Below are 13,982 nucleotides of genomic sequence, written 5' to 3'. Positions count from 1 at the left end.
AATTGTGTTTCCATTTACAGCTCAAAGTTTGTGGAGTCCAGCCTGCTCTGCTTATCAGGACTTTGGTTTTCCTAAGTGGTCCGAACCCCACTGGCTTGACTTTAGGGGCTTCCACCAACTTCTTGGCTGCGCTAGGCTCCACCTCAGTCATACGCCTCCCACCAAAGATGAGGCTCTTTGCTTAACCAGGTTCCCATTTCTTCTTTGGAAACCTTACATTTTTTCCTGGAGAACCTGCCTCCATCTCCCTTTCTGGAATTATCTCCTTTCCAAGAACCCTTCTAGTGAATATTTGCATATATATATATATATATATTTTTTTAACCATACATCTTATCCCCCCTCCCCCTCCTTTTTTTTGATATGTACCATTTTTAAAGTCTTTATTGGGTTTGTTACAATATTGCTTTTTCTTCTTTTTTTTTTTTTTTTTAATGTTTTGGTTTTTCAGCCATGAGGCATGTGGGATCTTAACTTCCCACCAGGGACTGAACCCACACCGCCTGCATTGGAAGGCGAAGCTTCAACCACTGGACCACCAGGGAATTCCCCAATTTCTCCCCTTTATTCAAGATAACTTCCTGGAGAGCAGGGACTGCGCCTGTTCCTTTCTGTATACGCCCACACAGTGAGAGACAATAAACAGTCTCAAAAGATATTTATCCAGTCATGGAATTGGAAACTGGATTTCAGTAACAGAAATGATATTTTTTGGGTATTCAGAATGCCCTAACATGGAAAAAATTTTTGTAACCTTTTCCATATTTATATAATATTGAAATCTGCCTATTAAATAATCAAAATGAAGAAATAAATAGCACAGTCTATTATTCTGGAGACTTCTGGAGTTGTATTTGAGTTGGAAACTTGCCCTGCATTTTACTGCTATGGAACCTTCAGCAAGATATTTAGTTCTCTAGATTTCACTTTTCTCCACTATAAAGCAGAGATAACAACATGTATTTTAGTGAACATAAAATGAGCCATTATTTTATATAGTACTAAGAAAGAAAAATTGCTGTCAATTAAACAATGATGCAATGCTTTCTGTGGCTTAGACTTTTTATTTTATACTTACTGAAATAGCTCTTTTAGATGTACTTAAGCTTTTGAAAAGTCACATATCACTCTTTAAAAAGAAAAATGTAAGGGCAATGAATTGGTTAAGGTTTTTCTAAAATGTTTCATATTCAGACTGAGTGTCCTGATACACAGTTTGACTCAAGTCAAGACTCCTGTTTCTCCATACATTATCATCCTCTGCCTCAGTGAGGCTATTGGTGATGTAACTTTTTTCCTCCAAGAGTGAACTGTTTTCTATAGGATTTTCTGCCAAGCTGCTTACACCATTCTTCAAGTTTTAAATGCTGGTGTTTTCCTGATCTTACAAATCTATATCAACAGTTAGGACTCAAATGGTCCTTGCTGTGAGAGGTGGACCATAAAGAAGGCTGAGCACCAAATAATTGATGCTTTTGAACTGTGGTGCTGGAGAAGAGTCTTGAGAATCCCTTGGACTGCAAGGCAATCAAACTAGTCAATCCTAAAGGAAATCAACCCTGAGTATTCACTGGAAGGGCTAAAGCTGAAGCTTCAATATTTTGGTTACTTTATGCTAAGAGCTGACTCACTGGAAAAGACCCTGATTCTGGGAAAGATTGAGGGCAGAAGGAGAGGAGATGGCAGAGAATAGGATGGTTAGATAGCATCAAAACTCAGTGAATGTTAATTTGAGCAAACTCCGTGAGATAGTGGAGAACAGAGGAGCCTGGCTGCTGTCAATGGGGTTGCAAAGAGTCAGACGCAACTGAGAGACTGAGCACATTCTAGAATTTAATATCATCAGAACCTTGTAGGGTACCCTCTCTTGTGTCTTTTTGATTTACTTCCGTGTCACTGCATGTATGAAGAGTTCATGCCTGTTTCTTGGAGAGTGGCCTTCCCATGTGTAGATGTATCGCTTTTTCTGCGTTCTCCAACTGATGGATGTTTCCGTTGTCTTCAGTTTGGGGTTGTGAGTAAAGCGACTGGGAAGATCCGAGTCCAGAATTTTTGCTTTTGTGTTTCATTTGTCTTGGGTAAATACCTAGCAGTGGAATTGTTGGATCACAGGATGGGTATATGTTAAGGTTATAAGAAGCTGGCAGAACCCTTCTCAAAGTGGTTGTACATTTCAATCTCCACCATGTGGGGCAGTTCCAGTAGCGGGTTGTCCTTGTTAACTGGTTTCAGTCCAATTAATCTGAGCCACCTGATTGGTTTTGCAGTGGAATCTCCACAGCTTTAATGTCCATTTTCCTGGCAACACTTTTTCATATGCCTCTTGGCCGTGTGTATATCTTTGTAATGTGTCTGTGGCATCATTTGTCCACTTTCCAGTCAGGTTATTTGTGATTTAATTATTGAGTTGCAGGACTCAAGTCCTTCCTCAGATATATGTATTGTAAATATTTTCTCCCTGTCTGTGGCTTGCCTATACATCTTCTTAATGGTATTTTTTGAGAAGTAGAGGTTTTTAATTTTGATGAAGTCCATTTATCCACTTTTTCTTTTATAATTGATATTTTCTGCATCCTTTATAAAACTTTTGCTGACTCCAAAGTTAGATAAATATTCTTCTATATCTTCTAGAAGCTTTACAGCTTTCACTTCTTCATTTAGGTTTGTGGTCCATCTCTAATTAAATTCTGTGTATGGTTTGAGGTGTGTATTAGGGTTACTGTTTTTCCCGGGTAGGTAGCTACTTGTTCCAGTATTTCACTGAAAACACTCCTTTTTCCTCATTGACTTGCTTTGACACTTCGGTTGAGAATCACTTAACTCTGTGAGTGTGTGTCCACTTCTAGACTGTCTGTTCTGTTCCATAGAGCTGTTTGTCTGTCTCTATGCCAGTACCATACTGTCTGCATTTACTGTAACTTCACTGTTAATAAGAAATCAAGTAGCAGATGCCCTCTAACTCCATTCTGCCTTTTAATGATTGTTTTGGTTTAGCATTTTCTTGTACATTTTAGAATAAGTTCTTCAAGTTCTACAAAAGACTCATATAAGGTTTTGATTGAAATTATATTGAATCAATAGATCAATTTGGGGAAAATGAAAATCATAACAAAATTCAGTTTTAATATATGTGTATATGATGGTTGTCTAATTATTTAAGTCTTCCTTAGATCTCTCAGAAGCTTCAAAATGGTTTTCTGTGTAGAAGTTTTCTCACGTTTCTTTAAATTTATCCCCAAGTATTTTGAGTTTTAAAATATACATAGTATTTTAAATTGTTTGCTGCTGGTATTTAGAAATACAGTTAATTTCCATGTGTTGACCTGGATTGTATTGACCTGGATTCTTTCACCCCTGATAAATTCAATGTGCCATATATTTTGCTTAAATTTTATAGAATTTCAGGTTTATTCTTGCAGTCATCTCTAATGCAGGCATTCATTTCAGTTCAGTCACTCAGTCGTGTCTGACTCTTTGCGACCCCATGAATCGCAGCATGCGAGGCCTCCCTGTACATCACTGACTCCCGGAGTTCACTCAGACTCACGTCCATTGAGTCGTTGATGCCATCGAACCATCTCATCCTCGGTCATCCCCTTCTCCTCCTGCCCCCAATCCCTCCCAGCATCAAAGTCTTTTCCAATGAGTCAACTTTTCTCATGAGGTCGCCCAAGTATTGGAGTTTCAGCTTTAGCATCATTTCTTCCGAAGAAATCCCAGGGTTGATCTCCTTCAGAATGGACTGGTTGGATCTCCTTGCAGTCCAAGGGACTCTCAAGAGTCTTCTCCAACACCACAGTTCAAAAGCATCAATTCTTCAGCGCTCAGCCTTCTTCACAGTCCAACTCTCACATCCATACATGACCACAGGAAAAACCATAGCTTTGACTAGACGGACCTTAGTCGGCAAAGTAATGTCTCTACTTTTGAATATGCTATCTAGGCTGGTCATAACTTTTCTTCCAAGGAGTAAGTGTGTTTTAATTTCATGGCTGCAGTCACCATCTGCAGTGATTTTGGAGCCCCCCCAAATAAAGTCTGACACTGTTTCCACTGTTTCCTCATCTATTTCCCATGAAGTGATGGGACCGGATGCCATGATCTTCATTTTCTGAATGTTGAGCTTTAAGCCAACTTTTTCACTCTCCACTTTCATTTTCATCAAGAGGCTTTTTAGTTCCTCTTCACTGTCTGCCATAAGGGTGGTGTCGTCTGCATATCTGAGGTTATTGATATTAGCACAATCATATTCTGTAAGAAGTTTGCCCTGAAATTCCATATGCTAATTTTTTTGCTCCAGGTCGTACAGTTTGAGTTACCAGGGGAGTATGGTTTGAATTTCAGTCTAGTTTGACTCCAAGGCCCAATCCCTTTCCACCCGACTGTAATATTTCACCTCTTTGACATTTAGATGTTTGAATGGAGTGATACCATGTAGCTTCCCTGGGTTTCACGGGGACATTTTTGTGTCATTGTGTTTCAGAAGGACATGAATTAATCAATGGAACCTCTGAAACAAAATACCACGAGAAAAGGTGGAAAAGTGACTAGAGGTTTCTCTAGTTTAAAAAGGACTGTCAGCGTGCTTCCTGATTCCTCCACAGAGGCCATTCATGCAGCAGCTGCTGCTGCTGCTGCTAAGTCGCTTCAGTCGTGTCCGACTCTATGCGACCCCATAGATAGCAGCCCACCAGGTTCCTCCATCCCTGGGATTCTCCAGGCAAGAACACTGGAGTGGGCTGCCATTTCCTTCACACAGCTGCAAATTCCAGTTTCCTTGCCTCACATGGTTGTTGTTGCTGAGTTGCTCAGTCATGCCCGACTCTTAGCGACCCCACGGACTGCAGCACGCCAGGCTTTCCTGTCTTTCACTGTGTCCTGGAGTTTGCTCAAACGCGTGTCCATTGAGTTGGTGATGCTATCTAACCATCTCATCCTCTGTCGCCCCCTCCCCTCTTGCCCTCAATCTTTCCCAGCATCAGGGTCTTTTCCAATGAGTCAGTTCTTCACATCAGGTGGCCAAAGTATTGGAGCTTCAGCTTCAGCATCAGTCCTTACAATGAGTATTCAGGGTTGATTTCCTTTAGGACGGACAGGTTTTATCTCCTTGCCGTCCACGGGACTCTCACTGTTAGCACCTGTTTGCTATGGCTGAGTCTTCTGTGTGTAGGGATGCTCTAATGCTTTTTCCCCTCCTTCTCTCCCACAATGCGCTGCAGGAAACCACTTCTGTACCGCCAAGGAGCTCACAGAGGAGATCAGATCATTAACGCTGGAGAGGGAAGGGCTGGAGGGGCTTCTCCACAAGCTGTTGGTACTGAGTTCCAGGAACGTCCAAAAGCTGGGAAGTGTGAAAGAAGATTACAGCAGGCTCAGGCAAGAACTGGACCAGGGGAGAGCTGCCTATGGTAAGTGGTCGCACGGTTGCCCGGTGAAGTATGTGTGCCATTATTGTACTGCTTCACAGGTACCCTTCACTGTGAAGGCTGTCCTGAAGCCACACAGGATATTTTTGCCAGGAGCCTTAGAAAACAGGGCACAATTTATTCAGCGTTTGTTTTGCTATCAATCTGATGCCTTTTCATTTCCTGTCTTTCCTCCTTCTCTACTCTGTGTTTGCTAATGGCCTTGTGATTGCTTGAGGCAATCTCCCCCTTGGCACAGGTCTTGAGAATTTTCTGGTTGACAATTATCTCCCTTTTGTTCCTTGGCTCGGTCTTCTGGCTTGCACAGTCGTACACGAAAGCAGGCGGGCTCTGGGAAAACCAAGGAGAGACCATGGAGTGCCTCTTCTCTGTGGGCTTTTCTGAGAGCTGCCCACAAAGAAGGGGCAGATGCAGAAGACACTGCCTTGGCCAAAGTATCCGCTTGTTGCACGAGTTAAACTGTTCTTGTGGTCTCTCCTTGTCTAGTTGTTATCAGTAAATGAGGTCACCTTGAAGTTTCACTCTGAGGGATAATTTCAGCAGATTGTGGTTTAGCCCGAATTAATAAAGTCAAACCTGTTTCTTAAAAAAAAAAAGTAGTAAAGAGTTTCTGATGATTCAGTGTCTAATATACAGAATGAAATCATAGGGAGAAAATTTAAAATACAATAGATGCTGAAACCCGTTTCTTCACCAGTAAAATGAGATGATAGATTATCCATCTCATAAGCTGGTTAAGTGATACAGATTAATTGCATTAATTTATTAAGATCCTGAGATTGTGTGTGTGTGCATACACCTTTGCCCTTCCCTTGGGAACTAGAGGTTGTTGGAAGGCAAAGTTCATACTAGTAAATCATATTTCCTAAATAAATGTTTACTAGATAAATGAATGACATTCATACTAATAAAGAACTATATTTATCAAGTATACTTGTTTAAAAATTTCTAATGAGGTGGATGAAACTGGAGCCTATTATACAGAGTGAAGTAAGCCAGAAAGAAAAAACACCAGTACAGTATACTAACATATATATATGGAATTTAGAAAGATGGTAATGATAACCCTGTATGTGAGACAGCAAAAGAGACACAGATGTTTAGAACGGACTTTTGGACTCTGTGGGTGAGGGAGAGGGTGGGATGATTTGAGAGAATGGCATTGAAACCTCTATACTATCATGTAAGAAATGAATCACCAGTATATGTTCGATACAGGATACAGGATGCTTGGGGCTGGTGCACGGGGATGATCCAGAGAGATTATATGGGGAGGGAGGTGGGAGGGGGGTTCAGGATTGGGAACTCATGTATACCCGTGGCTGATTCATGTCAATGTATGGCAAAACCAATACAGTATTATAAAGCAAAATAAAGTAAAAATAAAAATAAAAAAAAAAATAAAAAGAAACAAGAATGAAGGTATTAGGTAGCCAGATTTGAAATAAGTTCACCCTGGGCGCTCACACAGTAAAGATTCCACCTGCAATGCAAGAGACCTGAGTTTGATCCCTGGTTTGGGATGATCCCTGTGGAGGAGGGAATGGCTACCTACTCCAACATTTTTGCCTGGAGAATTCCCTGGACAGAGGGGCCTCATTGGGTATAGTCCATGGGGTTGCAGAATCAAATGTGACTGAGTGACTAACACTTTTAACACACTTATTTGAAAATACTCCACAAATTGAAGTAAATGAAGATTAGTATTTAAAACCAAACAAATATGAAATCAGCTAATAGAAATAGGTGTGTCATTTCACTGCTAATACGTTTTGTTTTAAAGGCTTACTAAATTTTGCAGAGAGAGGTTCCTTTGTAGTTATCTGAACGACAGGTGCCGCTGTCAGCCATTGTTGTGTCTTCTCAGCCGTGGACACCTCTAAGTTGGCCTTATCTTTTTTTCACCTTTGCAGGTCAGAGCTTTGTGTTTTGCCAAATATGTAAACTAGACACTGTGCATTTGAGCCTTAGTATATAACTATAGTCCTGAGAAATGACAACGTGTTCCTTCAAGATGAAATGCTGCAGTTTATTATGTTATTGTAGGTCTAACTTTGTAGTTAAATAAATTTTGCTATAAATTTTTATAAATTTGTTTTAAAATTTTAAAAATATAAACAAGGAAAACTATGAGATGTCTTATGTTGCCATCATAAGACTTTTGGCGCAAAACAGGAAATTTATATCTCAGAGAAAGGATGAAAACAAATTTGGACAAATTTAGTTCACAATATTTTCTTTTTTTAAAAAAACTTTATTGAGGAATAGTTGATTTACAGTGTTGTGTTAATTTCTGCTATACAGCAAAGTGACTCATATATATATATATATATATATATATATATGTATGTTTTTTCATATTCCTTTCCATTATGGTTGTCACAGGATATTGAATAGAGTTCTCTGTGCTATACAGTAGGATCTTTTTATCTATCCTATACATAATAGGATGCAGCAATATTTTCATTTGAACAGTTAAGCTCTTGAAAGCCATTAATATCTCTTTTTTTTAAGGAAAAATAAAAGCTGTGCGGTACTTTTTGAATCTCATCATTGTCACTTGACTAAGTATTTTCAAAATGATGAATACAACATAAACAAATGGAATGAGAGATTGTTACCGTGGATGATTCTAAATTGCAGATGGCTCATTACTGTGAAGGCATTCTTTATGTTTTATCCTTGGATTTTGCTGGATCAGCTACCCTTTCCCTGTGCTTCGTGTTTGTGTGTGCGCGCACACACTGAGTTGTATTCGGCTCTTTGAGACCCTGTGGACTGTAGCCACCTGGCTCCTCTGTCCATGGGATTTTCCAGGCAAGAATACTGCAGTGGGTTGCCATTTCCTTCTCCAGGATGTCTTCCCCACCCAGGAACAGAACCTGCATCTTCTGCAGCTGCTGCTTTGGCAGGTGGATTCTTTACCACTGAGCCACCTGGGTAGCCCTTCCTTGTGCTAATTTTTAAGCAATCTGAGGTGACTTGGCGTTAGGCCAACCAAATTAATAATCTTGGGTTGGTGAGAGTGTAAGAGACAAAGAAATAAATTCTTAGTAAAGTGAAGCTTTTATCCAGTGATATGATATTAAACTAGACCAATGTCCATATTCTGTTATTTGTTGGGTTTGAGAGTTAAAAATCTGGAGTGAGCTCTGTGCTCAAGTTTAAATGTAGAGCAAATACAAAGAAGTAATGTGCTTCTGCATATTACTGAGATGGTTGGATTGCATCACCGACTAAATGGACATGAGTTTGAGCAGACTCCAGGAGTTGGTGATGGACAGGGCAGCCTGATGTACTGTAGTCCATGAGGTCGCAAAGAGCTGGACATGACTGAGCAACTGAACTGACTTTACTAATGTGCTACTGCAGGTATTACCATGAGCTGACTCTTTTTTTTTTTTTTAATTATTTATTTACTTTACAATATTGTATTGGTTTTGTCATACCTCAACATGAATCTGCCACGGGTGTACATGTGTTCCCAATCCTGAATCCCCCTCCCACCTCCCTCCCCATACCATCCCTCTGGGTCATCCCAGTGCCCCAGCCCCAAGCATCCTGTATCCCACATCAAACCTAGACTGGCGATTCATTTCTTATATGATATTATACATGTTTCAATGCCATTAATCTTAGATAAAACATCTTAAAGTAAGACTATTAAAAAGTGAGCAATGTGTAGTGTTCTTAAAAACAGATTTTTATTTATATATTAAAATTTTTTTCTATATGTTATTCCCTATTTTATTTCTTTTTTATTAAAAAACATTTTTTTTACAAGTGTGTTGGTTTCTGCCATATAACAAGCAACCATGATTACACCTGCATCCTCCACCTTTGAGCCTCCCTCCCCTCCGCCACCCCACCCCTGTAGGTCGCCGCAGAGCGCCAGGCCGGGCTCCCTGTGTTACACAGCCAGTCTTCACCAGCTGTCTATTTCACACGTGACAGTGTGCATATATGTCGGTGCTACTTTCCCCATTCTTCCCACTATCTCCCTCCCCCACTGTGTGCACAAGTCCATTTACTACGTCTGCGTGTCTGTTCCTTCCCTGCAGATTGGTTCATCAGTACTATTCTTCTAGATTCCATATGTCGAACTGGCTCAACTTTGTTCTTTTACGGCTGAGTGATATTCCACTGTATGTATGAGCCACACCTTTATCCATTCATCTGGCGATGGACATCTTGGTCGCGTCATTTTCTGGCTATCGTAAATAGTGCTGCAGTGAACCCTGGGGGTATATGTGTCCTATAGGATTGTGGTTTCCTCAGGGTATATGCCCAGTAGCGGGGTTGCGGGGTCATATGGTAGCTTCATTCCTAGTGTTTTAGGGAATCTCCATACTGTTCTCCATAATGGCTGTATCAGTTTACATTCCCACCAGCTGTGGAGTAGGGGTCCCTTTTCTCCACATCCTCTCCAGCATTTATTGTTTGTAGAAATGGCTTTGCAATGTTGTGTTTTTTCTGCCCTACAGCGTGAATCAGCCATAAGTATACATGTATCTCCTCCCTCGTGAGCCTCACCCTATCCCACCCACCCCCACCCTGCCCCTCGAGGTGTCACGGAGCACTGAGCTGAGCTCCCTGCGCCGCACTGCAGCTTCCCACTAGCTGCCCATCTGACACATGGTAGTGTGTATATGGAGAAGGCAATGGCACCCCACTGCATTACTCCTGCCTGGAAAATGCCGTGGACAGAGGAGCCTGGTAGGCTTCAGTCCATGGGGTCACGAAGAGTCAGACATGACTGAAGTGACTTAGCAGCAGTGTGTACATGTCAGTGCCACTCTCTTAATCTGTCCTGCCCTCTCCTTCCCCTACTGTGTCCACGTCCGTTCCCTATGTCTGCGTCTCCATTCCTGCCCTGCGAATAGGGTCATCAGTACCACTTTTCTAGATTCCATGCGTGTGTGCATGCTAGTGGTCACAATAGTCAGGGACCCAGGCTCTGTGATGTCGGCTCTAGGTAGGCTGACCCAGCCATGTGTGTGTCCACATCCAGTCGGGGTCCTGTGTCTATAGCGGAAGGGGAGAGCTGCAGTCTTAGCGAATAATTAACAATCTCTGTCATTCAGAGGGTTCTTAATGATGGGGAGAGTGTATGTAATGGTGCATCGCAGATGAACTTGCTTTGCTAAATCACTTACAATGTCATTACATCTCACGTCTCTGGTTCAACTGTGAGCCCACTGAGGTGAAAGGACGGTCTTTAGGTTTCATTTTTGTTGTTGGCAGTGTCCACCATGATGTCATTAAAAACAGTAAATAGGCCATAAATATTTGTTCACTTACTGGGGCCAGATGGTGATAAGAAACATTAGTCCTTTCTTTCCTTATTTTGACTCACAGACCCAGACCTTGGATCTTCTTTTTTTTCAAATGTTTAAAATTCATCTCCCAGTCTAATTAAGGCAGTGATAAAGTTTTTTTAAAGTTTTTCATGAAAGATGCTTGGGTTGTCCGAGTTAGATATACAGATTGGGGTGGCAGCAGATGGAACAATGTGATGAGAAGGACTGAAGTAGGCCAAAGTACTTGGGGGCAGGGAGACAGAAATCATTATGAATCTATTGACTTTTGACTCAGTGACACAGAGTCTGTTTAAAGAGGGGAGGAATACCCCGGGTGCTTATACCCCATCAGTGGTTCCTAAGACTTCAGGAGAACGCATATGAAGTCTGAGCAGTTTTAGGGGCAGAAAATAGATTAAATCTATCTTTCAACCTTTGAATACTTGTGGAAATTAACTATAGACCTTTAATTATTGTGGATTTCAGTGTTTTCTTTTTTTAAGGGAGAGTGGTATGAAAAAGAATCAGTAACATTTTTAAGTTTGCTACGTCTGTTTTTCAGAAAAAAAGACAACCCTGGGATTTACAGAACCGTGTTTCCCTCTCTTGTGTATAAGTTGGTAATCTGTATTGTCCTTTATTAATATTGTTGATTTCATACTGTAACTTGGATATAAAGGAAGCAGACGTCAAGGGGAGAGATTTAATCACAGAATAATCAGGGCCAGAATTTTAAATAGGACATCATTAGCATGGTAATGAATTTTCCCACTTTATGCCAGCTGCCCGAGTAGAAAAGATGCTACAGATGTAGCTCAAAAATCCGGCAGCGCCTGTGGCCCAGTGAGCTGTCAGGAATCCACGTAGGACCTATGAAATGCGTGAAAGAATTCTCAGTGCGGGTGTCAAATGGAGTTTTTTTTCTGGGAGTGACAGCTGGCTGTGTCCAGACTAAACTCATCTGTTTGCCTTTCAGTGAGTATGGAGGAAGAGGCAGTCAGATAAGGGGCAGTTTTTAAAGGTGATAAAGTGGGCGTGGCTCCACTTTTCAATTATGGTTTGGGTCTAATATCTACTTTTTCCTTTAGGCTAGAAAGGCCACATTCACATAATCCTACCCTTCTTCTTGGACTACCTCCTAACAGGTAATAAAAGGAAGTTTGATGCCGTTTAGTGAGATACCAGTTTTTTAACTCTTCAGTCCACTGGTGACACATCTTTTGTAAATCACTTTAAGAAAAAGCTTTTGGTTTAGAGATCATGTGATTTAACAGGCTTTGCATATATAGGCAGTCACTCCTTTTCCACATTTATTATCTATATTTAGGTGAAATTTTCAAGAAAAACTAGAACGGGGAAAAAAGTCTGTCTTTTTGGGGAGGGGGTTGGGGAAGAAATGGAAAACTGGAATTTATATAAATATACATCAAAGATGGACACAAAAAAATTAACAAATATAATGGAAAAGTTGAGACAGAAGAAAATGCAAGTGATGAGTGTTAATTATTTCGGTTGAGAATATGATGTGATCATGAACTTCCTAGAAGCCAGAGCAAAAAAGACCAATAAAGCATCATCTGTCCTCAAAAGTAGCTTAAAGCATGAAGTTTTCAGGAATATGGAGTGGTGTTAAATCCTTAAAGGTGATTTTTCTTGAGAGCGTGATGGAAAGTCTTCATGAGTAGATTTATAGCAAATGAAAAAGCTGCTACCAACCATTTCTGACAAAAAAAATAACAGATGAAAGCAGTAGTCCATGGGAAGCCTGTGAACCCGTGCACAGACTTCAGATCTGCGAGTCTGCACATTGTTTTCCACAAAAAGATCCAGTTACTCAGCAGATTTTTGAGGGAGTCAAAATTTCCTTCAAATTTTAAGTTCCTCCAAATGTTAAGAAACTGTTAACGTATAATTAGATGGAAGTCAATCAGGAAGGCCTCAGGCTCATTGAGTTTAAATATAGGATCTTCCGGGGAGCTGACGTCAGTGGTTCTAAGTCCCTGGAACCTGAAGGGGTCGTTGCTGCTGCTGCTAAGTCGCTTCAGTTGTGTCCGACTCTGTGTGACCCCATAGACGGCAGCCCACCAGGCTCCCCTGTCCCTGGGATTCTCCAGGCAAGAACATTGGATTGGGTTGCCATTTCCTTCTCCAATGCATGAAAGGAAAAGTGAGAGTGAAGTCGTTCAGTCATGTCCGACACACAGCGACCCCATGGACTGCAGCCTTCCAGGCTCCTCCATCCATGGGATTTTCCAGGCAAGAGTACTGGAGTGGGGTGCCATTGCCTTCTCTGGAAGCGGTGGTTAGAGACCCCTTTCTGTAGATGCATCACAGGGATTTCTAGGTGGCCGGAGTGGTAAAGAATCCACCTTCCCGTGCAGGAGGTGCAACCGATGTGAATTCAATCCCTGGGTCAGGAAAGATCCCCTAGGGAAGGACATGGCAACCCACTCCAGTACTCTTGCCTGGAAAATTCCATGAACAGAGGAGCCTAGTGGGCTACAGTCCATGAGGTAGCAGAGAGTCAGACATGACTGAGCGGCCTGAGCTATTTGTCTGGGAACCAGATGAGTGTTGCAGTATTTCAAGGTGAAGGAACTTAGTTTGTTATATGGCAAGTATTTTATTAATGTCTGCCTCTCTAACTGGAAATCTTTATTTGTTTAGATTGAATATATGTATAATATGAATATTTTGGAGAAAAACTTTCTTTAAAATTTGAAAATTTCTTTTCCCAGGTTTTTCTGTGAGCTGAACTTTCACATCTCTAATCATCTTATTAAGTTATCAGAATCCCAGTTAAATATACATTTTCATTTTTTAGTTTCTCTCCATAGTTTTCTTCTTTCCAGTTTATTCTTACATCACTGTGAGTATGGTTATTTCCCTTCAGACTCTCTTGCTGTAAAATTCTAAGCTTGAAATTCGTGATTAATTTCCTTCCTCTTTTATTAAATAATCATGATAAGTCCTTTGGGAGGCCTCTCCACAACAGTGCAAGAAGCCTGTGTTAGTTTGTGGGTGGCCTCAGCTCAGTTCTGTTGCTTCTCCATCATCTGTGTCTCATCTGGCACGTGTGGCATCACAGTGTGAGGTTGGATGAGTAAATTCTTTCTGCTTCCCAGGTGTTTGATGTAAGTCACGGCAAAGCCAGGTCTCTGTTTCATTTCTCTCCACCCCTCCATCATTTAAATTCTGTTATTTAAGTATATTTGGTTTACAATCCTGTATTAATTTTTGCTATATAGCAAGTGAT

At 41.0% G+C, this 13,982-nt stretch overlaps 1 protein-coding gene across 1 annotated transcript in view; it reads left to right on the top strand.

The window, feature by feature from the left end:
- Window positions 1-13,982, top strand: part of DISC1 (DISC1 scaffold protein) — a 362,163-nt gene that overhangs the window by 122,395 nt on the left and 225,786 nt on the right. Inside the window, exon 9 of the mRNA XM_068983084.1 lies at window positions 5,220-5,408. Coding sequence (XP_068839185.1) covers window positions 5,220-5,408 — 189 coding nt within the window. The remainder of the gene's footprint in view (window positions 1-5,219; window positions 5,409-13,982) is intronic.

This window comes from Capricornis sumatraensis, chromosome 10, assembly GCF_032405125.1.
Source record: "Capricornis sumatraensis isolate serow.1 chromosome 10, serow.2, whole genome shotgun sequence".
NCBI classification, from domain to species: Eukaryota; Metazoa; Chordata; class Mammalia; order Artiodactyla; family Bovidae; genus Capricornis; species Capricornis sumatraensis.
This window is presented reverse-complemented; position numbering and strand designations above follow the sequence as displayed.